The sequence below is a fragment of the Aythya fuligula genome, chromosome 24 (genome assembly GCF_009819795.1).
Source record: "Aythya fuligula isolate bAytFul2 chromosome 24, bAytFul2.pri, whole genome shotgun sequence".
Taxonomy (NCBI): Eukaryota; Metazoa; Chordata; class Aves; order Anseriformes; family Anatidae; genus Aythya; species Aythya fuligula.
The window spans coordinates 4,258,099-4,282,237 of record NC_045582.1 but is presented as its reverse complement, the minus strand read 5'-3'; the positions used below and the strand labels follow the sequence as shown (position 1 = coordinate 4,282,237).

The 24,139-nt window shown below is 47.9% G+C and overlaps 1 protein-coding gene across 1 annotated transcript; it reads right to left on the bottom strand.

The window, feature by feature from the left end:
• Positions 1-10,525: 10,525 nt before the first annotated feature.
• LOC116498295 (von Willebrand factor A domain-containing protein 5A-like) lies at positions 10,526-19,547 on the bottom strand. The gene is made up of 19 exons (XM_032202542.1): positions 19,337-19,547; positions 18,261-18,319; positions 17,604-17,851; positions 17,275-17,497; positions 16,784-16,926; positions 16,517-16,628; positions 15,944-16,071; positions 15,540-15,628; positions 14,982-15,126; positions 14,601-14,680; positions 13,996-14,107; positions 13,490-13,654; positions 13,242-13,345; positions 12,730-12,911; positions 12,345-12,551; positions 11,637-11,857; positions 11,330-11,456; positions 11,030-11,135; positions 10,526-10,529 (listed from the first exon to the last, which is right to left on the bottom strand). The coding sequence occupies exons 2-19, from the start codon at positions 18,307-18,309 to the stop codon at positions 10,526-10,528; spliced, it is 2,445 nt and encodes an 814-aa protein (XP_032058433.1). The 5' UTR covers positions 18,310-18,319; positions 19,337-19,547.
• Positions 19,548-24,139: the final 4,592 nt, after the last annotated feature.

The window sequence follows — 24,139 nt, the reverse complement described above, 5'->3', positions numbered from 1 at the left end:
GGTCCCTTCCAACCCAAGCCATTCTAGGATTCTAGGATTCTATGATCATGATCCTCTCCATGGGCTGTGGGGGAATCACTGCTACATCACCTAGAGCACCTCCTCTCCCCTCTTCTTCACCGACCTGGGTGTCTGCAGAGTTGTTTTGCTCACATTTTTTCTCACTTCTCTCACACATGTGCTGCACAGCAGTTTTTACTCTTTCTTAAATATTTTGTCACAGAGGTGCCAACAACATTGCTTATGGGCTTACCTATGCTTAGCAGTTGGTTTGTTTTGGAGCCAGATGGAAATGTCTGTGTCCCCAACAGGGACAGCCTTGTTCTCTTCTCACACAGGCCACCCTTGCACCTTCACATCACTGACAAAACCTTGGCACATAAACTCACAACGCTCAGTACACCCCCTTTTAGAAAATTACGCAATAGCTTTGGAAGCAAACTGGAGCAGTTCAAGGGTTTATAACTCCAAGCTGTCTGCATCCATGCTCCAGTCTGAGGTAAGTGCCTACCACCTCCCAAGCAGTCATTCCGGTGCATCATTTCATTGCTCCATAAGCCATGTCTGCACAAAGTCTGTGCAAGCTCTGTGCAACCGACTGAGCTTAAAAAGTCTGACTTTGACTCATCAAAAAGGCAACCTTTCAAACAAAGCTATAGTGTGCCTCTATTTTGAATCATTCTTTAAAGCAACCATTTTTAAAGCTTTTCCTCTATTTGTCTGTTCCCAGAACTATATTTGAGTCAGGGCTCCCTCATCATTTTCTGGAGGGCTTCTTCTATGTCAGTCAGTCCCCAGCTTCTACTGTTATATTTCCTTTTTTTTTTTTTTTTTTTTTCCAGAATATATACCACTCAACTTGGGTTTACATATACAAATCTCCCCAAAGATGCTTGACTCTCTCTGATACTGTGTACACAGTACACACTGCCTGCAAATGGTGCTTGAATGGACACTGGAGCAGGAAAGTAAGATACCAAATAACAGAGAGTTTCAGGAGTGCATGTAGCAGAGTTTTAAAATCCACATGGTAAGATTTTTGGTTATCATCTGAACTAGAAAATGGTCATTGTGCAACCATTGTCTTTCCTGTAGCTGTTTAACTAGACTAACATTTGTGACGATGGGTGTACATGATGATGGGGAAAAACACCATGCAAGTAGAAAGTCTTCACATCTAATGTTGTTTCCCCTGCCTGTCCAGATGGAGGTGGCTTAGTCTTTAGTCTTCTTGGCTGGGACACTTTCTAGTTATTTTTTCTCCAGGGTTGTACTTTTTGAGATGCCATTCTGCAGCCGGGATGCCCTGAACTTTTTCTAGCTATTAGGCAATTGTGAGGACTTGGCATTACTTAGACTTCCCAACAGGAACAAGGAGCTCCTGACCTGAGTTTCACGACAATTGTCTCTTGTCTCCTGCATATACTCATCCTCACTTTTGTGCCTTCAATGAGCATAATTGCTTCTGTAACAGACGTGGCTTCAGGAAGGCAAAACTCCCTCAGCCCCTGTACCTGTCAGCTCACTCCCATTTCCATCGCCCATGATAGCTGCATCTTCATGAAAATTAAGCTGACCCAGAGCAGAGGAGCACCACAGTGAAGCAGTCTCTTACAGCACTGCTTCTTATCTCCTTTTCAGTCATTTTGGCATTGACAACAAACAGACTCCAGCTATGCAGATGTGGCTGCTTGGAACAGAGGGAAAATGGCTGCTGAGAGAAGGGTTTAATGCAGAGGTGAAAAATGATGATTTTCTTATGCAGAAAAGAGATTAGTTCAGAGAGCAGACATTTCTTTACCAGTCCAACCTTAAATTACCATGTTACAGCCTATTCATCCTCCTTTCTCCCAAGAATCCCCCTTTCCTTGTCATGAATTCCTTTGATAAGAAGACTGCCCGTTTCCTTATTTCAAGTGCCCCAATACAAAGCCCATCAAAGAACTGAAGAAATGATAGAAGTGAGCAGGAAGACCAGCAGCAGATATCTCCAGCACCTATGCAGTCTGTGCCACCTCACAACCAAAGACACAAGCTATGATACCGCTCCTGCCCTATCGACTCCTCAGCCACAAGCGACTTCACAAGCACCGGCTCAAGCCATGTGCATATATTTTGGTTTAGGTATTGATTTGACTTATTATTTTTATTATTTCTAGAATGCTCTGTAGTTGTTAAAGAATGTATCTCCTTGTAGCCTAGCTTCCGTGGTCATCACCCCTTGTTATGACAGGAAGGTAATAATAAAGTTTGTAGAGGTTGTATTTATGATGTTCCAAACGATAAGGTCTCCCCTGGGATCCTCTTCTCCAGACTAAACAACCCCAGTTCCCTCAGCCACACACTCTGGACTTTTGGTCCGGACCCTTCACCAGCTTCATAGCCCTTCTCTAGACACATTCCAGGGCCTCAATGTCCTTCTTGTAGTGAGGGGCCCAAACCTGACTAACATTTGTGACGATGGGTGTACATGATGATGGGGAAAAACACCATGCAAGTAGAAAATCTTCACATCTAATGTTGTTTACCATGCCTGTCCTGATTTAGATGGCTAAAACAGACTATGTAAGTGTTGAGATTATGAATTAATGTCTTAGGAGAGATTTATCTAATGTGTTTTTGGTGTTCAGGGAGACATGAATTGCATCCTCATCTCTCCTGCCTGTATTTAAGTATTTTAAGGAAATTTAGGAGGGATGGATGCATCCATGACACCATGATGCAGGCATTTCCACTGCTAGCATGGCTGTCTGGTGGCTTTGAAATAAGATCACTGGAATGATTTCCTTGTGGTTTATAATATAATAGAGTATACAACAGAAACTGAAGCATCAGACTTACTAGGTGGATGAATGAATAGGTAGAATCAAGGTGGTATGGTATAGAGGAAGGCAAGAGATGGAGTCTCTCTTTAAACATTATTAATGCGTATAGTAAGAATAGTGGATAATGTCTTTATTTTTATTCCTTGGAACAAAAGGAAGAGTTGGACAGAACAACTTAACGATTTCAGCTAACTGTACACAGTAGACCTGCCTATGAACATGATAGAGAATAGTTCCCAAATGACCCCAATAAAACAAGAATGGGATTAGTTGTCTTGTGCTCCCCAGGTGAACACATTAAAATTGAAGTAGTAGATTTAACAGGCCTTCTCATAGCACTGCATATCAAAAAAATACAGAAGTAAGGAAGGATCTGGAATTCTGTCAACATCTGAATTAAATAAAAATTTGTGTAGGATTTCCATTACCTGCATTGTGCTTCATTTGACCTTAGCTTTTCAGTTTACATATATACCATTCGTTGGGAATTTATGCGGTTTATTTTCAAATCAGGAGGCAGACATATCTTAGCATTGTGAACTTTAGTTTCAGGCAATGACACTTTTGCATGCTGCAGTGCTGGGTACCATAATGCCTAAATGCATTTTTACAAGGTTCCTTTTAGGTCAGAGTCCCAGTAGTGTTTCTCTCTCAAACTTGGAGAGATGTCAGTAGGAAGCAGCATAGGCCTTACACTTTTATGCAGTAAGGATACTACAGGCCGTTTCCTCCTTTAGCTGTAAAAGATAATTATTCGTTGTGGCTGAAAGTAGTTGTCATTAAGCACTTTGCCACACAAGTCATGCAGAAGGACCATGGCACCTTCTGGACAGTGAAGAAGGACAGTGAAGCACCAAAAGGTTGGTTGTGGTTTAACCCAGCTAGAAGCTAAGCACCACACAGCACCACGCCCCGTGGGATGGGGGAGAGAATTAAAAAAAATAAATTAAAATGAATGCTTGTGTGTTGAGTTGTGTGTTGTGTGAGATAGTTTATTAGGACAGAAAAGAAAGGAAAATAATAGTGATAATAGTGCTACTGGATACCCAGTACCCTGAGCTGGTGGAAGGGGATGGGGAGCTGGATGTGGCCATCACTATCCACGAAGAACTGGTTGGTGACCTGGTACGGCACTTGGATGTGCACAAGTCGATGGGGCCGGATGGGATCCACCCAAGGGTACTGAGAGAACTGGCAGAGGAGCTGGCCAAGTCACTTACCATCATTTACCAACAGTCCTGGCTATCGGGGGAGGTCCCAGTTGACTGGCGGCTAGCAAACGTGATGCCCATCTACAAGAAGGGCTGGAGGGAAGATCAAGGAAACTACAGGCCTGTCAGTTTGACCTCAGTGCCAGGGAAGCTCATGGAGCAGATTCTCTTGAGAGTCATCACGCAGCACTTGCAGGGCAAGCAGGCGATCAAGCCCAGTCAGCATGGGTTTATGAAAGGCAGGTCCTGCTTGACGAACCTGATCTCCTTCTATGACAAAGTGACGCGCTGGGTGGATGAGGGAAAGGCTGTGGATGTGGTCTACCTTGACTTCAGCAAGGCTTTTGACACCGTCTCCCACAGCATTCTCCTCAAGAAACTGGCTGCTCTTGGCTTGGACTGGTGCACGCTTCGTTGGGTTAGAAACTGGGTGGATAGCCGGGCCCAAAGAGTCGTGGTGAATGGAGTCGAGTCCACTTGGAGGCCAGTCACTAGTGGCGTTCCCCAGGGCTCAGTGCTGGAGGCTGGTCCTCTTTAATATCTTCATCGATGATCTGGATGAGGGTATTGAGTGCACCCTCAGTAAGTTTGCAGATGACACCAAGCTAGGTATGTGTGTCGATCTGCTTGAGGGTAGGAAGGCTCTGCAGGAGGATCTGGACAGGCTGCACCGATGGGCTGAGGTAAACTGCATGAAGTTTAACAAGGCCAAGTGCCGGGTCCTCCACCTGGGATGCAATAACCCCAAGCAGAGCTACAGACTGGGAGATGAGTGGTTGGAGAGCTGCCTGGCGGAGAAGGACCTGGGAGTGATGGGTGATAGTCGGCTGAATTCGAGCCAGCAGTGTGCTCAGGTGGCCAAGAAGGCCAAGAGCATCCTGGCTCGCATAAGAAACAGTGTGACCAGCAGGGCTAGGGAGGTGATTGTCCCCCTGTACTTGGGTCTGGTGAGGCCGCACCTCGAGTACTGTGTTCAGTTTTGGGCCCCTCGCTACAAGAAGGACATGGAGGTGCTTGAGCGGGTCCAGAGAAGGGCGACAAAGCTGGTGAGGGGCCTGGAGAACAAGTCCTTCGAGGAGCGGCTGAGGGAGCTGGGCTTGTTCAGCCTGGAGAAAAGGAGTGTCAGGGGCGACCTTATTGCTCTCTATAGGTACATTAAAGGAGGCTGTAGTGAGGTGGGGGTTGGTCTCTTCTCCCACATGCCTGGTGACAGGATGAGGGGGAATGGGCTTAAGTTGCGCCAGGGGAGTTTTAGGTTGGATCTTAGGAAGAACTTCTTTACCGAAAGGGTTGTTAGACACTGGAACAGGCTGCCCAGGGAAGTGGTGGAGTCACCATCCCTGGAAGTCTTCAAAAGATGTAGAGCTTAGGGATATGGTTTAGTGGGGACTGTTAGTGTTAGGTCAGAGGTTGGACTCAATGATCTTGAGGTCTCTTCCAACCTAGAAATTCTGTGATTCTGTAATTCTGTGATTCTGTGATACTATGCATGTCTACAAAACGTCGTTCTGCAACAATTAAACTGTCAGCGTGTTATCAACATTATTCTCATCCTAAGTCCAAAACACAGCACCTTACCAGCCACTAGGAGGAAAATTAACTCTATCCTAGCCAAATACCCATGAAAACAACAATAAATCAAAAGCAGAAATATCCTTGGGAAAGAGTGATAAGGAGTACACCTAAAAGTCTCTTCAGGAAGAAAAACATATCAAATGTCTTTGGATCAATAACAGGATCAATCCATGGATTTCTTCCTACCTTCCTTTTAAAAAATGTGTAGATTACATCAGGAGTCTGTCTATTGAGGAAAAAATGTCCCCTTGAAAGCTTATTCCAGGAATTTCTCCACATACGGTTGATGGAAGGGCTGAGGAAAATTATTATCAGTGTCATCTGAGCAGCAGTAACTTTCCTCAATTCCAGGGAGCAGCTTTGGTTGTGTCATACTCTAACAGGTATAGAATAACTTTGTTAAGGCCTTCATATATGGTGATATTGAATGATAATGATTAAAAACTAACCATTGTCTCTCTGTTTTATTAATGAACATGAACCAAGTTATGCTTTGTTTTAAAGTTTAAAACAGGCCTAATTTATCTGTCATCTAAACACTCCAATGACAGTGGTCAATAATTCCTTAGTGTGTGGACATATACATATTGATTTATTTATTTTCAACACAAGCTGACTGATGCATACATGGACTGATCTCTGCTCCAAAATATATCATGTTGTAGATGAAATGCTGTGTCTCTTGTGAACAGAAGTTTAGCTTGGTTTACATGATGGTGGGGCTGAGTGCAGACTGATATGTCATCATTCAGTTAAGGAGGAATGTGGAGAATGATCAGCCATTCAAATTGACAGTGTAGTGCAACAGGTTGCAAGTGACCACTAACAATTAAAATACATCAATTGAAGTTGTATGAAGGCAGCTGAAGGATGTCCATGAAGATCATATACTCACAGAATATCCTGAATTGGAAGGGACCCAAAAGAATCTTTGAGTCCACCTCCTGGCTCCACACAGGACCACACAAAAATGAAATCATAATTCTGACAACATTGTCCAAACACTTCTTGAACTCTGGCAGGCTTGGTGTCAGTATCACTTCTTTGGGGAGCCTGCTTCAGTGCCCGACCACCCTCTTAGTGAAGAACCTTTTCCTAATACCCAATCTGAACTTACCCTCTCACAGCTCAATGCCATTCCCTTGGGTCCTGTCACTGTCCCCAGAGAGCAGAGATATCTCCTGCCCCTCCGCTCCCCTCATGAGGAAGCTGCAGCTGCAGGCCTCCCCATGAGGCCTCCCTTCAGGCTCCTCTAGGCTGAACAAACAGAGTGACCTCAGCCACTTCTCATATGTCTTCCCCTCTAGACTGTATAACATATTTGTTGCCCTCCTTTGGACACTCTCTGATAACTCTATGTAGTGGGTTTATGTGGCAAGGCTTTGGTAGCAAGGGGCTGCGGGGGTGGCTTCTGTGAGAAGAATCCAAAAGTTGCCCTATGAGGGTCCCACCCCTGGTCAGAGTTGAGCCAATAAGCAATGTTGTTTGCACCTCTGTGAAAGCATATTTAAGAAACAAAACAAAACAAAACAAAACAAAACTGCTGCACAACAGCAGCTGGGAGAGTGAGGAGTAAGAAACGGCCCTGCCAGCACCAAGGTCAATGAAGAAGGAGGGGGTAGGAGGTGCTCCAAGAGCCAGAGCAGAAGTTCCCCTGCAGCCTGTGGAAAGGACTATGGTAAAGCAGGTTGTCCCTCTGAAGCCCATGGTGTACCATGGTGGAACACATTTCCATGCTGCACCCCATGGAGGACCCCATGGTGGAGCAGGTGGATCTGACCTGAAGGAGGCTGTAGCCCATGGAGAGCCCCCACTGGAGCAGATTCTAAGGCCGGACCTGTAGCCCATGGAGAGGAGCCCACACAGGAGCAGGTGACCTAGCAGAAGCTGCTGCTCATGGGGGACCCAGGCTGGAGCAGTCTGCTCCTGATGGATGGACCCTGTGGTACAGACCCATATCTGAAGCAGTTCTTGAAAAGCTGCTGCCTGTGGGCAGCCGCCTCAGGATCAGTTTGGGAAGGACTGCATCCCATGGGAGGGACCCCATGTAGAGCAGGGGCACAGAGTGACCATATAGGAGCAGCAAAGACCAGGTGCTATAGTCAGACCACAACCCCCATTCCCCTTTGCCACTTGGGGGGAGGAAGTGAAAGAGGATGGATGAGGGGAAGGTGGTTTTGGTTTCTTTCCTTTGTTTTTCACTTCTCTAGCTTATTAGTAATAGGCAAAAAAATATAAAATAAAATACTAATCTCCCTACTCTGAGTCTGTTTTTGCCCATCAAAATAATTTCTGAGCGATCTCCTCATCCATATCTCAAACCACGAGCCCTTTACAATGTATTTTCTCCCCCTTTCCCTTTGCATAAGGGGAATGAGAGAGCAGTTGTGTTGGAGCTTGGCTGCTCACCTGAGTAAAACCACCACATGCTATTAACTTTCTGTTCTAGATAGTGTTGTAGAAAGCACAGAGAAATAGAATGATCTACATGGACAGAAACTGGATTATTTTTTAGGATAGCAGGTATGTCTTTTTTTTTAATGTCCTTCTTATATTGTGGCGTGCAAAGCTGCACACAGTCCTCAAGGTGAGGTTGCACCAGTGCAGAGCAGAGCAAGATAATCGCTTCTCTTGACTAGCTTAGTAATGCTGTCCTTGATGCACCCCAGGATATGATTGGCCCTTTTGGATGTCAGGGCACACTGTTAACTCATATTCAACTTACTATCAACCAAAGTCTCCAGATACGTTTCCATGGGGCTGCTCTTCAGCCTCCCATCCCCTAGTCTGTATGAATATCCAGGGTTGCCCTGTCCCAGCTGCAGAATCCGGATGAAGGAGAAGATTGAGAATCATGAGCAGCCACCCCATCTTCATTTCCAATATAAGACTGACAAAGATTTTTGGGGAATTCACCAAGGTGAATATCAAAGAAGAAATATCAAAGAAGAATATCAAAGAAGGGCAAGTTGCTGAAGAAGAAATACTTTTGAAGCATGGAACTGGTGGTCAAATGGTTGTGGAAATGATGACCATGCTCCCCAGGTGAGTGAACAGCTAAATCATCAGGAGCAGAGTGAAGATTTGTGTCTTTCAAGTGGAAAGGACAATAGAAAGGATTCCCTGTCCTTGGTCCAGTTGGGAGGATTCATCTGACTGCCCAGCCTGCTGAAAGAACTACATGAAAGGGGGAATTAGCAGTCAATTCAAACCAAAGTTACACACAATGTGTCTGGGGAGATGACGTGAAGGTGTTGCTTAAAAACCGCAGCTGCTAAGGAAAGTGTCTGGAGGTGCTGACTGCAAAGGTATTTGGAAGGTGTGAGCCACTGCTTCAGTAGGGTTACCTGATCTTTTCAGTGCTTTTCAGTGCAAATATGTTAAGGGGGACATGACAAACAACATTATACTGCTATCACTAACCATGCTTGTGTGCAGCTACATTTCTGATAGGTATTCACTGACAATTATCAGAATTAATCACAGCACAGTTATATTGTAGTCACATGCTGACAGATTTCATCAGACTTAACTGACCTAAATGTATTTGCTATTGCTGTGATTATAACACCACTGTGCCGTGGTTTATGTAAGCTGTTAAAGATCATTAAGTATGTTCTTCATAGAGTCCCAAGTTTCTTTCTTCACTAGCTAACGCTTCACACTTTCCAGTAACAATAAATACTTCACATGCTCCCCAAGTGATGTCATATCGTAACTGATGTCCTTTTTTATATCAGTAGAAGAACTGGCACTGCATTTATCGGCTGTTTTGTCCTGTAGGTTTGGGGCTCTATGTTCAGGATTGCCAGTAGGTGACTGAGTGATGGTTAAGTGAGCAAGGAGCATCACCTAGCGCATTCTTGTAGTAAATACCCAGAATGTGCCTCACTGTCTGCCCAGGGAAAGTCCATGTCTTGAGTGTTGTGGTTTAACCCAGCAGGCAGGTAAGGACCACACAGATGTTCACTCACCACCCTCCTCCCACCCCACCCCCCTTCCAAAAACGCACACAAAACACACACACAGTAGGATGGGGGGTAGAATTGGGGAAAAAAATGATAAAAGCTTGTTGGTTGAGATAAAGACAGTTTAATAGGACAGAAAATGAAGGAAAAATAATAATAATAGTAATAGTAGTAAAAATAGTATTAACAAATATAAATAATAATGATAAGAGGATATGGAAAGCAAGTGATGCACAATGCATCACTCATCACCTGCTGACTGATGCCCTTCCCATGCCATCCCCAAGCAGTGGCCCCAGCCCTCACTCTGGCCAGCCATCCCATATTTATTATTCAGCGTGACATCATATGGTATGGAATACCCTTTTGGCTGTTCGGGTTAGCTGTCCTAATTCTGTCCACTCCCAGCCCAGTTTCTTGTGCACCCCCAGCCTCCTCAATGGCAGGCTAGAGTGAGAAGCTGAAAAATCCGTGTCTTAGTATAAGCACTGTTCCACAACAACTAAAACATTGTTGTTTTATCAACATTATTCTCATCCTAAATCCAAAACACAGCACTATACCAGCTCCTATGAAGAACATTTACTCTGTCCCAGTCGACACAAGGACACAGAAACGGGCCCCTTCCTAGGGTTTTCCCAGCATTGCAGATGAGCATAATAATAACCCTGATGATTCCCTCCCCATGACTGTGAAGACTTTAGAGGGAAATGAAGATGAAGGAAAACAACTAGGTGGTCCATAGAAATCCTGGGATGGCTAGGCGACTCAAAATGGTGATTCACCCACACTCTAACATGTTTCTGTTAGCCCACGATGGACCATGTCTGGAGATGCTGATGACAGGCACAATTAGAAGAGGCTATCTCCAACTCTCACTCCCACCCAAACCAAACATGCCGGAGGCTGTGAACTGTTCAGGAGTTCAGCATGCTACAAATGCAGCTCACCTAGTAGAAGATATCTGAAAAGCAGTGAGGGTTCATCTGTTATGTAAAACCCCAACTGACATCAGCAGTGGGATCCCAGCATGGCAGGTAAATTTAAGCTGTGTTTTGTGGTCCTGTTTTATTCCACAGATGCTGATGGTCTGCAGCACAAGGCATGTGTTGTGCTCAGAGCCTAAAAACACTCAGCTCCTGTTGAGGGATTTTTGAAACAGCAAAGATCCCATGGCTTGCTGCAGCTGAGCAAACCAAGCTACCAGGACGACTATGAGAAGTTCCCATGACAGTGTTCCCACATCACCCAGCTGAGGAATTTAGAAAAATATTGTTGCCAGTAGTTGGCTTCAAGGACAAGGTCTACGTGACTGCTAATCACAAGGGGGTTGTTTTCTTGTAGTTGTTTGAGTGCTTTTGACCAATAATCTTGTGTGAGACACTATCTGCCCCTGTTAAGTTCACTATAAAAGTCAGGCTATTCAGGTAATAAAATGGAGCATGATCCGACCATACTAGTGTCTGTCATGTTTTCGGCCGTTCTTCCTGCAACAAGCTCCACGCTGCTCTCGAGGAGGGTGTTGGCTGCCTCCAGGCATTTGTCCAGCTGGGACGCTGCAATGAGGGAGAGATAGGGGCACCATGGGAGTAAGGCAGGAAGAAAGGTCCACAGGCAGAAAGAAGAAAGGGGACACAGGACTCCCAGGAAATAGTGGTCCTGAAGAGGTCCACTATTAGGCCTCTAGCAGGCCTCACTGGAGAGAGCAGGGAGGAAGCCATTCTGTGGAGATCTGGAAAACAAGACTCACCAGCTCGGCTGCACAGCCAGGTCACAGCCTTGGCCTCCAGCAACTCACATAGGTCTTGATAATACCTGTTTTTCTTCTGCAGCCAGGTCACAGCCAGTACTGTGGCCCAGATGCTTGGCTCTGTGACCTGTAGAAGAACAATGACTCAGACCCGCTGACATTGTTGAGCACCTCTTCCTTTGTGACTCTGGTTCCTGACCCCTTCACTCACCTCTGGGTGCCCTGGGATTCCAAGGGGTTCCACCAGCCAAGGTGTTCCCACTGCCCCAAGTCTACACGCTGGCACCACAAAGGATTATCTCCTTACCTCACCAGGCATCTTTCCCTTGATTTCAGCCTCATCGACTTGCAGTGCAGAAGCTAAGCTTGAGCTGAGGGTCCAAGAGCCATCTACATTCTGCAGTGCGACCAGCTCCTGACACTCATCAATGGCTTTGCTGACCCATGGCCCAAAAATTTGAGAGGACAAAACAAATTTGGGATCCACACACTCGAGAGAATAGATAGATGGTGGCGGTGGTTTAGGTGCTGTGGGAAAAAATGTAAACTGGAGGGTTTAAGGAATCACAGGAAAGCTGGCCCCTCTCTACTCCCCTGTGCTCTGAGAAAATGCCCAAAACACTGTGCTCTGAGCAATTACCTGCAGGCTGAGGACCTCCCTGCATATCTCCAAAATATTCCTATCATCAACCCTTTCTGGACGTCCCTAATTCATCCTTATTCTCCTAGCTTTCCTGCCCAGCCATGTCTCCAAACCCTCTCTTGATATCCTTAGAACATCTCATCCAAATGTGCATTCATGATGCAGCACTGGTCCTGACCTGTCTCTGGGTGTCCCTGACCTGGGTCCCATAATTGCTGAAGGACTTTAAGCTTTAAGCATGATTAGGGGAAAGGTTAAAGGCAAAATTCATTAGTTTTCAGACCAAGAGCAAACATGGAGAGTAACAACATAACCCTCTTGTCGGACATTTAATTAATCCCTAAATCTCCTGTCTGGATCAAGATCCCATACCTTTTGAGTGAGCCCCATTCTGAGCCAAGGCAGCAATGTCATGGGTTAGACGCTGCATGGCAAACCATGACTCCTGTACTGCAGTCAGCCAGCCAGGTGGGATGAAGATGCTCTTAGGAAAGCAAGAAGAGCTGCAAGTGGAGCCACGTAGCTGAAGGATCTGGCAGGCAACCAGTGACTGGTGGGGTGGCAGCAGTGCCAGGGGCCCTTTGAGGGAAACAGGGAAAGAGACTTAATTAAGCCCATGGGAAAGGAGTACCTGGTGGTGATGGGGCCTACCCCATGAGACTGGGGGTGCCCTGTGGTTGGGGTTCTGGCTCCTGTGGAATGAGAACATCCCATGGAGAAACCCCTCCAGATCTTTCCCCCAAGCATCTTTCCTTACCTTGGTACCAGGTAACCCACTGAGATGTGCGAACCCCCACATAACTGGTGAAGGGGCAGATGATCCCTGAAGTCAGGCTGATCTCGACTGCACGTTGCCTTGGTTCATCCCCTGACCCACTCACAACGTCTGCCAACAACATCCCGAGCAAGCACCTTGCAGCCAGACGATGACCTGCCAGCCTGGGGACAGAGTGGGGTGAGGCCCAACTACCTGGCTTTTCTCCGTGCTGGAGAAAGGTGGACAGAGATTGGTCCTGGACACCTAGGTTCTCTCCCTTCAGGGGTAAGAATGGGTAGAGGGAAGATGTGGATGCATGGGTCCCCTGTCTGCAGTGAAATGAGGTCCAGGTTCATGGGTCCTATCCCTGTGGGTTCCAAGCAGGGAAGGAGAGCATGCTTGGACACTTGGGTTCTCTCCCAGTTTGGGATGGTACTTGGAAGGTGGGAATGAATAAACAAGCTATCTGTTTCCTTTCTCAGCTGGAGTCCATGTGTAGGACAGGCTCTCACCGGCCATCTCCCTGTGGGCATAGTGGGAACGGGATCGTGTGAACGACATTCTGGCCATTCAGGCTGAACTGCAAGGTCAAGACACCGGTGGCCACTTTCGTATCCTGGTAACACATGGAAAAGTACTGGAGGTTACTGGAAATACATGATTGCTGCTGGGAGGTACTGGGAAATTACTCAGAGATTACTAGTAGTTAATGCAAGGTTATTAGGAAGTAACTGGAAATAACCATAGTGGCAGCTCTCACCTGGGCTTCTCCACGGATCTTTGCATAGAGATGGACGTGTTCACCCTGAAAGATGGACCGAGGTGTGCCTCCCAGCACCTCAGCCTCCAGGCCAAGGGGCAGAGTCCAGCTCAGAGAGACTCCCTCAGCTGCTGGCTTAAGGGCTCTTTTCAAGCAGTTCAGCACCTGGGTAGAAAGGGCAAGACACCACACTTTGGCAGCTCCATTAGAGTTCAGCATACGGCCCCTCTGTCCGAATTCCTTGGATAGCACGGGGATGTGTGGGGTGCCAGATGGCTTCCCTGGTAGCAGTCAGGTCTGTGAACCATGGGGGGGAGAAGTTCAGGCATCTGGGTTTTCTGTGGGGTGGGGCAGTGGGGTAGAGAGTTAGGGGAAGCCTGGGTGCCTGGGTTCCTTGGGGCAGCTGGGTCTTGGCTACCACAGGTGGGCAGTCCAGGTGCCAGGGTTACTGGAAAGTAGTATATCTGTGGAAAGAAGGGCATGAACCAGGGCTCCTGGGTTCCTACCACAACTACCAGTTCTTTGTCAGATTTGACGTAGGTAGCTTCACCCCTTGTCTCCCTGGCCAGAGTCATGGCCAGGGCAGCACTGTCCTCAGAGAAGCAGAAGGAGAAACACCTATGGTGGAAGCAGAGAAAGGTGTCAGAAATAGGAGCCAGAGATGGATGCATGCATGTAGGAAAAGAGTTGGAGAAGACAGGATGGAGTTTTAGGCAGGGGAACAAATCTAGGGTGCAGAACAAGGGGCAGGAGGAAGAGTAAGGAGTGGAGTGAGGAATTGGGGTTGGAGCTGGGGTTAGACAGGAGGTGGCAGGGAAGAGCTGGAGCTTGGGGCAGAGCTGGGACCAGTATGGTGGGGCTGGGGCAGAGCTTGTGGGCACATCAGGGTGTACAAATCCCTCCTCACTTTGTGATGGGTGCCTTGGGTGTGGGAGTATTAAGTAAAGACTCCCCTGTGGAGGCTTGACACAGGACAGAGCTGCGCAGGGTGGGAAGGGTCTCTGGGACACTGAAGGGGTTCAAGGATTCAGACAGGTGAACAGGGGCCCTCATCAATGATGGGAGGGGATCAAGGGATGACTAAGGACTGGGGGCAGAGAGTTCCAATTACCGGTGGCTGTTGCGATGATGGCAGACCTCAGCAGCAATGGCTTCCTTGTCAGGAGGTAGCCCAGTCATGAAGATGAAGAGCTGGGAGATAGGAGACATAAATGAATGGTGACACCTTGCACAAGACCCCAAAATGGGGACAGCAGGTCCCCAGAAGGGACCCAGGTGAGAGAGACCCTGTAGAGAGACTACCCCCAAGGAGAGATACCCATTCTCTCAGGGGACAGAACCCCCCTGAGATATGGACCCACCTTTTTTTCCTTTCCCCCACATAGTCTGTTCACCTTGGACCAGCATGCCCCTTGTGTCACTCTTTCCCCCCACACTCTGTGCTCCTCGGGGACACCTATCCCACCACTCCTCCATGCTCCTGTGCCCAGACCTGTCGTGCATGTCCGTGGGGCTGGGGCGTATTGTAGATTGTGCGAAGAGTTCCGAGCAGGTCAGCATCACCCAGACGAGAGCTGGTGGACGGGATGCGTTGCATTGCCTTGGTCAGGTTGTCTTGGGTATATTCAACACTTTGCCTACAGCAGGCACAACATGTTTGCAGAGCACATCACCCTGTGCTGGCCGTGGTGCTCCCCGAGACTCACCCCCATAGCTATATCTTCTGCAAGATCCTGCCCCATAGGAGGTCTTAAAGAGACCTTGCCTCATAGTTCCTACAACATTTTGCTCAACAGAACCCCAATAAATGCTCTCCCATGGTGCCACAAAGATCCTGTCCCCAGAATCCAGTCCTGCCCTCCAGCACCCAGCCATGCACTCCAGTACCCAGCCTTGCCCCATACCAATCTGCCTATTTCAGAACATCCAGACCTATCCTCCAGCATCTTGCTCTGCCTCACAGCAACCAGTCAAGCCCCACAGCATCCAGCCCTACTCGCCAGCATCTAATCCAGACACATAACACCCAGCCTGCCCCATGTTTGCTCACGGATAGATGCCCACAGATGTTGCTCCATAGCAGTAGATGTTGAAGTAGCAGCCCAGGGGGAGGCTTTTGAGAAGGAAGAGCAGGGATTCCTGTGGAAAGAAACTGCAGGCAGGTCTTAGGAGGTACCAGTGGTGGATACAGATGCCCTTGCCCTTATCTTGGTCTGGCTAAAGCCTCTGGACTCCTCTGGATGACCCCAGTGACCCCAGCCAGTGTCCTGACCTCTCCTAGGCACCCAAGATATTCCAGGACCCTTTCAGACCCCACCATTGCCCCTACCCACCCTGTTTCCCCCTGTCTCTCCCCCCCCCCCCCCCATGTCCGTGTCTCAAACACCTGCCCTGGCTTTGTTCCCTCTCAGCTTGCTCCCCAACTTGAGTTTGGTCCCTGCTCTGTGGAGGTACCTGCGCACACTCAAGGAAAGTGGTGTCCAGAAGGAAGATGAACTCCCCAGACTGGCACTGCCCAGGCACTGCATCAGGGATGCTGGGTGACAGAGTCACCAACACGAGGGGGTCACCAAGCAGGGAGCCTGGAGGAGGTATAGGGTGGGGATAAAGCCCAGTTAGGCCCAGTTAGAGACCCCTCTCCTCATCCTGGTTCTGATCCTCATTGTGCCCTCAGCTTACACCATCCCAGAGATCCTGATAACCCACACTGGTGCCTTGTTACCCTACTGTAATGTACACAAGCTGCACAACACATTGCCCCCAGTACTCCAGCCCAGTGGCTCCAATACAGGTTACCCAGTAAGCCCTAATATAGGGGTCCTCATAGCCATCCTGGCACATCTAATACCTCATCACAATGTCCCCAGCACCTCACTGTGGAACCCTAGGACACACACTATCCCATCTGAATGCCTCCTATCTTTGTCCAATGAAGCCTCTCACCCCACAATCCCCAGTGTCCTCCTGTGCCTCAATGACTCCTGTTACTCAGAGGTGCCCCCATGCTCCCTCCCCTGATGAACTCACCAACGGGGGCCCCAGGGTCTCCCTTCTCCACCACAGCACTGACTTCAGTGGGGTCTCCATAATACACGAGCAGCTCAAAATCATCTCTTGGAGGGGTCTCAGCCAGTGAGACCTAGAGAAGGGATGCCTGGTCATACACAGGAGGAAGAGGCCCAGGCCCAGCATTAGGCCAGGAGCACAAGCACCAATCCCAGCGCATCTCCTTTTTCTCAGTGATGATGCCACTTGCCCACTATCCCCAGGATCCTGGCCCTCAGGAGGCCATACCTGTGCAGCGCTGTGGTCCTGGGCAGTGTAGATCAAAGGAGTAAGAGCACAGTTGGCCTCGGCATTGACCACACCACGGGGTGACTGCAGGCTGGCGGTGAGCAGCAGGCTGTAGTGAGGCTTGCTATTGAGACAATTCCAGGCTGCAGGGAGAAACATGGTACTGACAATGACACAGTCTCTCTCTTGAGTGCATGTGGGATTTGGCATCTATATATAAGACATATGGGGATAACTAGGGATGGTTGATAAAGTGTACAGAGGGGTTCCAGTGTCTGTTCATGTGAAATGTGTGGGGGAGGTGTGGATCCGTTTCAAGGGACACAACAAGAGTGGATCTGTTCATGGGTTGCATGGGGGAAAATTTGTGTCTCTTTCTTTGTGGATACAAAGAAAGGTTGCATTAGATCTGCTTGTAAAGTAAAGAGGAAGCTCTGGTCCTTCTGTAGAGTGTGTGACTGGGAGGGAAGGTTCCTTATGGGGTTACTCACTGTAGTAGTTCCAGTGAGGATGCAGCGTGGCTGGCAACAAAAACTGGGCTGCTCCACCTAGCTTCCGTGGCAGCTCTTGGACATAGCGTAAGGTCACAACCATCTCCTTGCCAGGGGACAAGGAACCCAGGAAGCAGGCAAACACCTCGCCTGACTGCTCAGACTGATGCTGAAGGTACTCCCAGTTCTCCTGGCCCTTTGTAGCCTTGTGCAGCTGCTGGGTCTGGACGGAAAGGGGAGGGACAAAAAGCTGATCCCCAGGCAGACCATGGGCTGCTCATTCCATGCCCGTCTGGTGTTTCCCCCCATTCCTTCCTGAATGCTGGTACCTCATCCTGCAGCAAGGCCTGAACCTTGGCATCCTCATTTAAGGCCTGGAAAGAGTAGATGGTCATGTGGGGGGCGAGGGGGAAGACAAAGATGACTTCTGAGGAGGTACGACTCTTGTTCTGGTAGATCAGTTCAGAGACCACATCAGCCACATAGTCCTGGATGGCAACATCCACCACTGCACTACAGAGAGGTACTGGGCACAGGGGTATATGGAGATCCTTCCCCAGCAAAAAGGATGCTGGTGCTGTTGGGAGAGATGCAACCTTTCCATCAGCACACATGAATGACACAAGGAGAGGGTTGGAGCTGCTTCAAGTGTGTGTTCCCACCCAGGAAATTAAAACTAGGTGGCCAATGAATAGCACACAATGACAGATTCTCCCCTCCCAATGGCAAAAGGGCATCCTAAGTCTTTATCCATGGATCATGTTTAACATTGTTGAAGGTCTAGCATGAGCCTGCCACAGAACAGTGTCCACTTCTACATTTCAGCTTCCTTTTTCCTCCATACCTCTGTCCCCCACCCTGATCTTGTAGACCCCTTGACCATTCCAATCTTTGTTTCCCTCTGGGAAGATCCAGCCTATCCTCCCTCTTTCTTTACCCTCCTTTGGGAGCATTCCCAAAATATCCCTGTCTGATCCACAGCTCACCGCCACTGACGTAGGATTTTTCTAGAAGTCCAAAGCTCTCACGCCACATCTCTGGAGACCTGTAGACAGGAAGGAGTCTCTTGTAAGAGGAGATACCACCAGGTAGCCTTTATCTGGTGAAGATTCCTTGCTGTTTCCCCAGTCCTATGTATGTGGCTGAAGGCCCTAACCCACCAGGTACAGCCAGAGCAAACCCAGGGATTCAGAAATCCCTGTTTGTAAAGACTGTGCAATGACTCTGCAGTGAAGAGGTCTGCATCCCATTCCCATCATGGGAGAATCTTGAAGAGAACTGAGGGATAGCAACAGGAGACAGAGGAAAGCAAGAGTAGCTGTCTGTAATTTTATTGTGATGAACAATCCATGTCTGGATGAACAGGATGGCAGATGGGATCCATTTTGGGACAGACAGATGAAGAGATGGACAAAGAGAGACAGGAGATTTTTTGTTGAAGTAGATGAATAGATGGAACAATGGATGGATAGGTGGAAGGGTCCATTTTAGAAGGGATGAGTGCAGACCCACCACAGGCAGTATTGTGTGAATGCTGCTGCACAAGAGACAGCACCTGTGAGGGTATACTCATGGAGTAGCTTGCAAGGACAGGCTGAAAGGCCAGGCAATGTGGGGGAAAATGGCAGAGAGAGAAACGAAGGCAGGGTCAGGTATTCCATGGTGACAGAGCAAATCCCAGAAAGGCACTGGGGGGAGTGTGCAGGTAAGTTATGTTTGGTTGCCTTCTGCCCAAGTGCCTAGAGGTGAATGGGACTCCCCCACCTGTATCCCAAAGCCACCCATATAAGTTTCTCTGATTACAATACACTTGCCTCACTTTCTCCTGTTCTGGGGTGGCAGGGTCAGCAGCATCAGAAAAATCCCCACCCCACCATTATGCTGACAGTGTGGACAAAGAAACCAAATAGGGTGTTTTCTTTCTTCTTCCTTGCGGAAGTAGGGCTGAGTGATGGGCAGAGGGATGGCTTGAACAGGAGCAAGCTCTTCCCAGTGATGGAGGACAATGAACAGACAACAGGGAGCAAATAACAAAACGTAGAACAAACAAGCAGGCACTCACCAGAATAACAGCCGGGGTCGTCAGCTGGGAGAGACAGACAATCAGATGCACTGAAGAGATAGAAGAGGAAGGGGAAGAGGCAGTAAGAGGCAAACAACAGGCAAACGGAAGGGACGGAAGAGGAAGAGATGGAGAGACCGAGCAAGAGATGTTCAGGCAAACGGGAAGATGCAGGGCTACGTAGCTGGAGAAGCGTCTGCAATGTGGAGAGAGACGGAGGGACGCAAGGGCGGATGGACAGGCAGGGGAAGGCGGGCAGGGGCGGGGAGAGGCCGTCGGGGACGCCAAGCTCCTCCTGTGCGGCCGGAGGGTCTGGCTGCCCTGGGGGCGGCGGGTGTCGCACGGGCCGTGCGTGTCGGGAAGCCTGGGGGGCTGCGGGGCGAGGAGGAGCGTGGGGACATCCCCGGTGGACGGCACTTAGTGGGGGCAGGGACCCCCACTTGGCGGGACCCCTCTCTCGCCAAGTCCCACCTCGGAAGCGAAAGTGGCAGTGGGCAAGGAAGCGTCTGCATACAGACTGCGTTGCTGCAGCCAGTGCAGCCTCCACGCCTTGTTCCCAACAGCGCCTGAACGGGAAGGGTAAGCGGGGCGGGGAGCGTCATTCCTCGCCGCAGGCTTGTATAGGCTGTGCCCAGCACTCGCTGCCCCCAAGGACAGTGCTGCAAATCCCTCAGCAGAACTGCTCCTGCCCAAGCAGTGGCCAAACCTCCTGGCCAAGCTCCTGGCCAAACCTCCCCACACTGCCCAGCTCTTCAGCTCAGTCCTCACTTCTGGTGCAATGAGCATTAGCTGCCAAAGGCCTCGTGCAGCCAGGCTGGTGTCTTGTGTGCTCCTGAGGTGGCAGCACTCCTCCCTCCACTGTCCTGTCCCACTGCCAGGCCAGCAGAACTGGCTGCAGATTTGGAGGATTGTCTCAAGTCCTTACATGGATTAGTGGCAGGCTGTTAATTGGGTTAGAGATTGTGAAGCCTCAAACGCAACATTCTGGCCAGCTGAATAAGGGAGAGAATTGGTAGACAAGCTCAGACTCACACACCTCCTTTTCACTGGTATGTTGCCTCTGCAGGATTGGAATACTCTGACTCCACCTTCCTCTCATAATATAGCTCCATGCTTATACCACCCAGGCAGCAGTTTGAGACAACACACCTCATTTGTGGTCTATAGATGCCTAGGAGGCCAAATTACACTTGATTTCAGATGATCCTGCAGCACAACTCTCAATTGTCAACCAAACCTGGGCAGTTTTCTTCAAACTGCCTCTATGTATTGGTGTGCTCCTCAGACAAGATGACACCAAGGGCTATGCTGATGGTGTCACAGCCTTGATCATCACAGACAATTCTAGTTGCCCTTTTTTCAAATTATGCCACAGTGAGACCAGCCTCATTAAACTTATAGAGATCAAGTCCTTTAATGAAATGGGTGAACATGCCATTGGGAGATGACTACCTTCAAGTACTGGTTGAACACCTCATGTTGTCTCCAATTGACTTGGTGCAAATGAATCATATAAAATATCCTAAGCTAGAAGGAAATCACAAGGATCATTAAGTCTGATTCCTGGCTCCACACAGGACTCTTAAAAATTAAACCTTATCTTCCACCTGCATCAAGGTACTGCACCTGGGTTGGGGCAATCCCAGATATGAGCACAGACTGGGAGAAGAACTCATTGAGAGCAGCCATGCCAAAAAGAACTTGGGGATTCTCGTGGATGAAAAGCTTGACATGAGCCAGCAGTGTGCACTTGTAGCCCAGAAGGCCAAGGGCATCCTGGGCTGCATCAACAGTAAATACGATGTAGAAAGTGTAAGAAAGCCAAACTCTTCTGAATTGGCCAGGTGGGGAACTCAAGGGCATCTCAAACTGTATACAAGCCTGTATCCTATTTTTGTTATAGAGTAAACTCAAGGTTTCACTCCAAAAGAATAAACAAATGCTGATGAAACAATGGTGATCAGAGGATTGTGATGTGTGAGTGTACTCAGCAAGTGGCAGGGAGAAGAACTTGTGAGGTAGAGGGTCAGTGCCAAGGAGCCATTTGTTTAGTCTGTTTCGTCTCCTTTGTAATGAGGAATCGTAGAATGATAGAATCAGAGTATGTTTTGGGTTGGAAGGGACCTTAAAGATCATCGAATTCCCCCTACCCCCCACCCTTCTCCCCTTCTGCCACCCCCTCCCCCCCCCCCCAGGAGGGATGCATTCCACTAGACCAGGTAGCTCAAAGCCATATCCAACCTGACCTTAAGTGCTTTCAGGGCTGGGGCAGGAGATAAAGAACACTGTGTTCACTATGTTGTCATACCAGCCATAAAGTGAAATATTGTAGTTCTGTACTTGGAACATCCTCAGAAGTAGAAGGACATCAAGAAAAGCCATTAAGCCCATGGGTTTGGTTGCACCGAGCAGAGAAAGGGGTGTTCAAAGGCTTATATAACAGTGGACTGGGGCTGAGATGCAACATTTAAGCCCGTACATAAATCCAGAGATGACCTGGATCACGATGGAGGGGAGGGAGCTGTGAGTTAGGATGGAGCCTGTCAGCAGGCTTGTGATAAACGTCTCAGGCACATGTATTGCCATCAGAGTGTCTTGGCTGATCACTATGATGGAGGCCTGGAGAGCAGGTCCTGTGCATCTGCCAGTCTCTTGGAAACATGAGTTTGTGTAGGTGGATCCATGGAATTTCCTCTCCACATTCTGTGTGGGATGGATTGCTGACTGAAAGAATCATGTTTCCCAACACCTGGAGATTGCTGTTTGACTTCTGTAAGGGAAGTTTGATACCGAAGAAGTCTATGACTTTCTGTTCTGTCTTTAATCAAAGCCTGTGAATTTCTACTCTGATGAGCTCCAGTGTGAACATATTGTCCAACTCCATTTCCAGTCTTGCATCTAACACTGGTCTCCATTAAAAGTACAAGTAACTTTTCTTTCTGCTTCTGCCTTTCATTTTGTCAAGGCACCTTGCCAGATTTTACCAGAGCTGCAAAGTAACAGAGACTTTAGCACCACATTCCTCAAGGGACTCATTAAAATGCTAGCAGCTCTAATGAGTTCTGCATGTGGTTTCCAGCCACTTTCTTCAGAGTTGTAAACATTGTGTAGCTAATTAGGGAGCTCTCAGATGTGTTTCAGTGAATAAATACAGCATCACTTTTGTTTGTCACTTGTTTTAATTATGTATTGCAAGAATGGAAAATGAAGATATTTTGAAAGGAAATTATTCTGGTTTATGTCCTGGTGGGAATCAGGCAGAAAGAGGAAAGTATCTTTTGGTAGCCAGAGACACCCTTTGGTTCATGTTCTGGGAATAAAGCAATTCTTGTTACAGTCTCTTTTCTTGCTACTGCAGCCCACAGAAGGGCCACAGCTATTTGCAGAGTCTATGCCTGCTCTAATTACCCCGTCTTTATTTGTTGTACTAACAATGCACAGAAGCAGGAGGAATATTCATCACCATTACCCAAAAATTTCAAGTCTTGTGGCTTGTTTTAGTGAAAGTAAGAAAGTCTATTTTTTTTTTTTTTTTTTTAAATGACATCGTTTTTCCTGTGGGTCTGACAAAATCCAGTTTCTTCTGGACATGAACCCTGAAAAGAGCTGGCTCAATAGAGAGGTGGACAGGTGATAGAAATTTTCAGGAGAAATTAGACTGAAAAATAATTAAATAAAAGAATGTACAGAAAGAAATTAAGAAGAGGTGAATACATATGCAGAAGAGAATGTCCAGCAAGGGTATCCAGCTCCCCACAGGGGCAGAGCCTGTAGATCAAGGCAATGGATTGTCCCCCTCTCCTCAGGACTCATCAGACCACACCTGGATTTAATGTCCACTTTTGTTCTCCTCAAAGACATAGATAAACTGGGGCAAGTCCAGTGGAATGTCACTGAAACTGCTGGGGCTGGAGCACTCGCTCTGTGAGGGTAATGGTATCCTGGGCTGCATTAGGAAGAGTGTTGCCAGAAGGAAGAGGGAAGTGATCCTTTTGCTCTATTCAGCACTGATGAGTCAGCACCTGAAATACTGTATTCAGTTCTGGGTTCTTCAGTACAAGGACATGGAGCTACTGGACAGAGGGCAACAAGTGGCCACATGTGATTAAGGGACCGGAGCACCTCTCCTATGAGTAAAGGCTGAGAGAGCTGGGACTATTCATCCTGGACAAGAAAATGCTCAGGTGGAATCTCATCCATGTATAAAAATAGCTGAAGGGAGGTTGCAAAAAGGCTAGAGCCAGGCTCTTTGCAGTCATGCCCACTGTCAGGACAAGAGGCAGAAGACACAAACAGGAGGATCCATCTGAACATCAGGATTTTTATTTTTATTTTTTTGTGTATGAATGACCAAGCACTGGCACAGATTTCTCAGAGAGGTTGTGGAGTCTCTCTTCTTGGAGATACTAAAAAGCCATCTGGACATGGTCCTCGCTATAGGTAGCCCTGTTTAAGCAAGGGGTTTGCAGCAAATGACCTCCAAAGGTCCCTTACAACCTCAACTATCCTGTAATTCTGTGACAAATAGAGAAAAATGATCCTCTTCCACAAGCTCATATAATTCATTTATATTTTTTTTTTCCAAGCCTTCTTTGGGATTTCTCTGGCCCATACATGAGATAAATGAATTAGATCTCTCTCTTTCTTTCCTCTCTCACCCTCATTTCTGTTTGTATGCAATTATGCAAAAGGAATGAAGGCTTAGAAACTTTGACTTGTTTTCCAGAAATGTTCTTTTTATAGATTTGGAAATTTCTGTTGCTAGACAGCTTTCTATGAACATGTTCTAGAAAAGCCCCTTTT

What these genes read in the sequence shown, in the direction of transcription:
- LOC116498295 (XM_032202542.1), bottom strand. Translation starts at nt 18,309, where the DNA reads ATGTGGCGTGAGAGCTTTGGACTTCTAGAAAAATCCTACGTCAGTGGC. An exon ending in AAAATCCTACGTCAGTGGCG is followed by an intron (nt 17,852 to 18,260) that starts GTGAGCTGTGGA and finishes CTCTCCCAACAG; the next exon opens with CACCAGCATCCTTTTTGCTG. An exon ending in AGGCCTTGCTGCAGGATGAG is followed by an intron (nt 17,498 to 17,603) that starts GTACCAGCATTC and finishes CTTTCCGTCCAG; the next exon opens with ACCCAGCAGCTGCACAAGGC.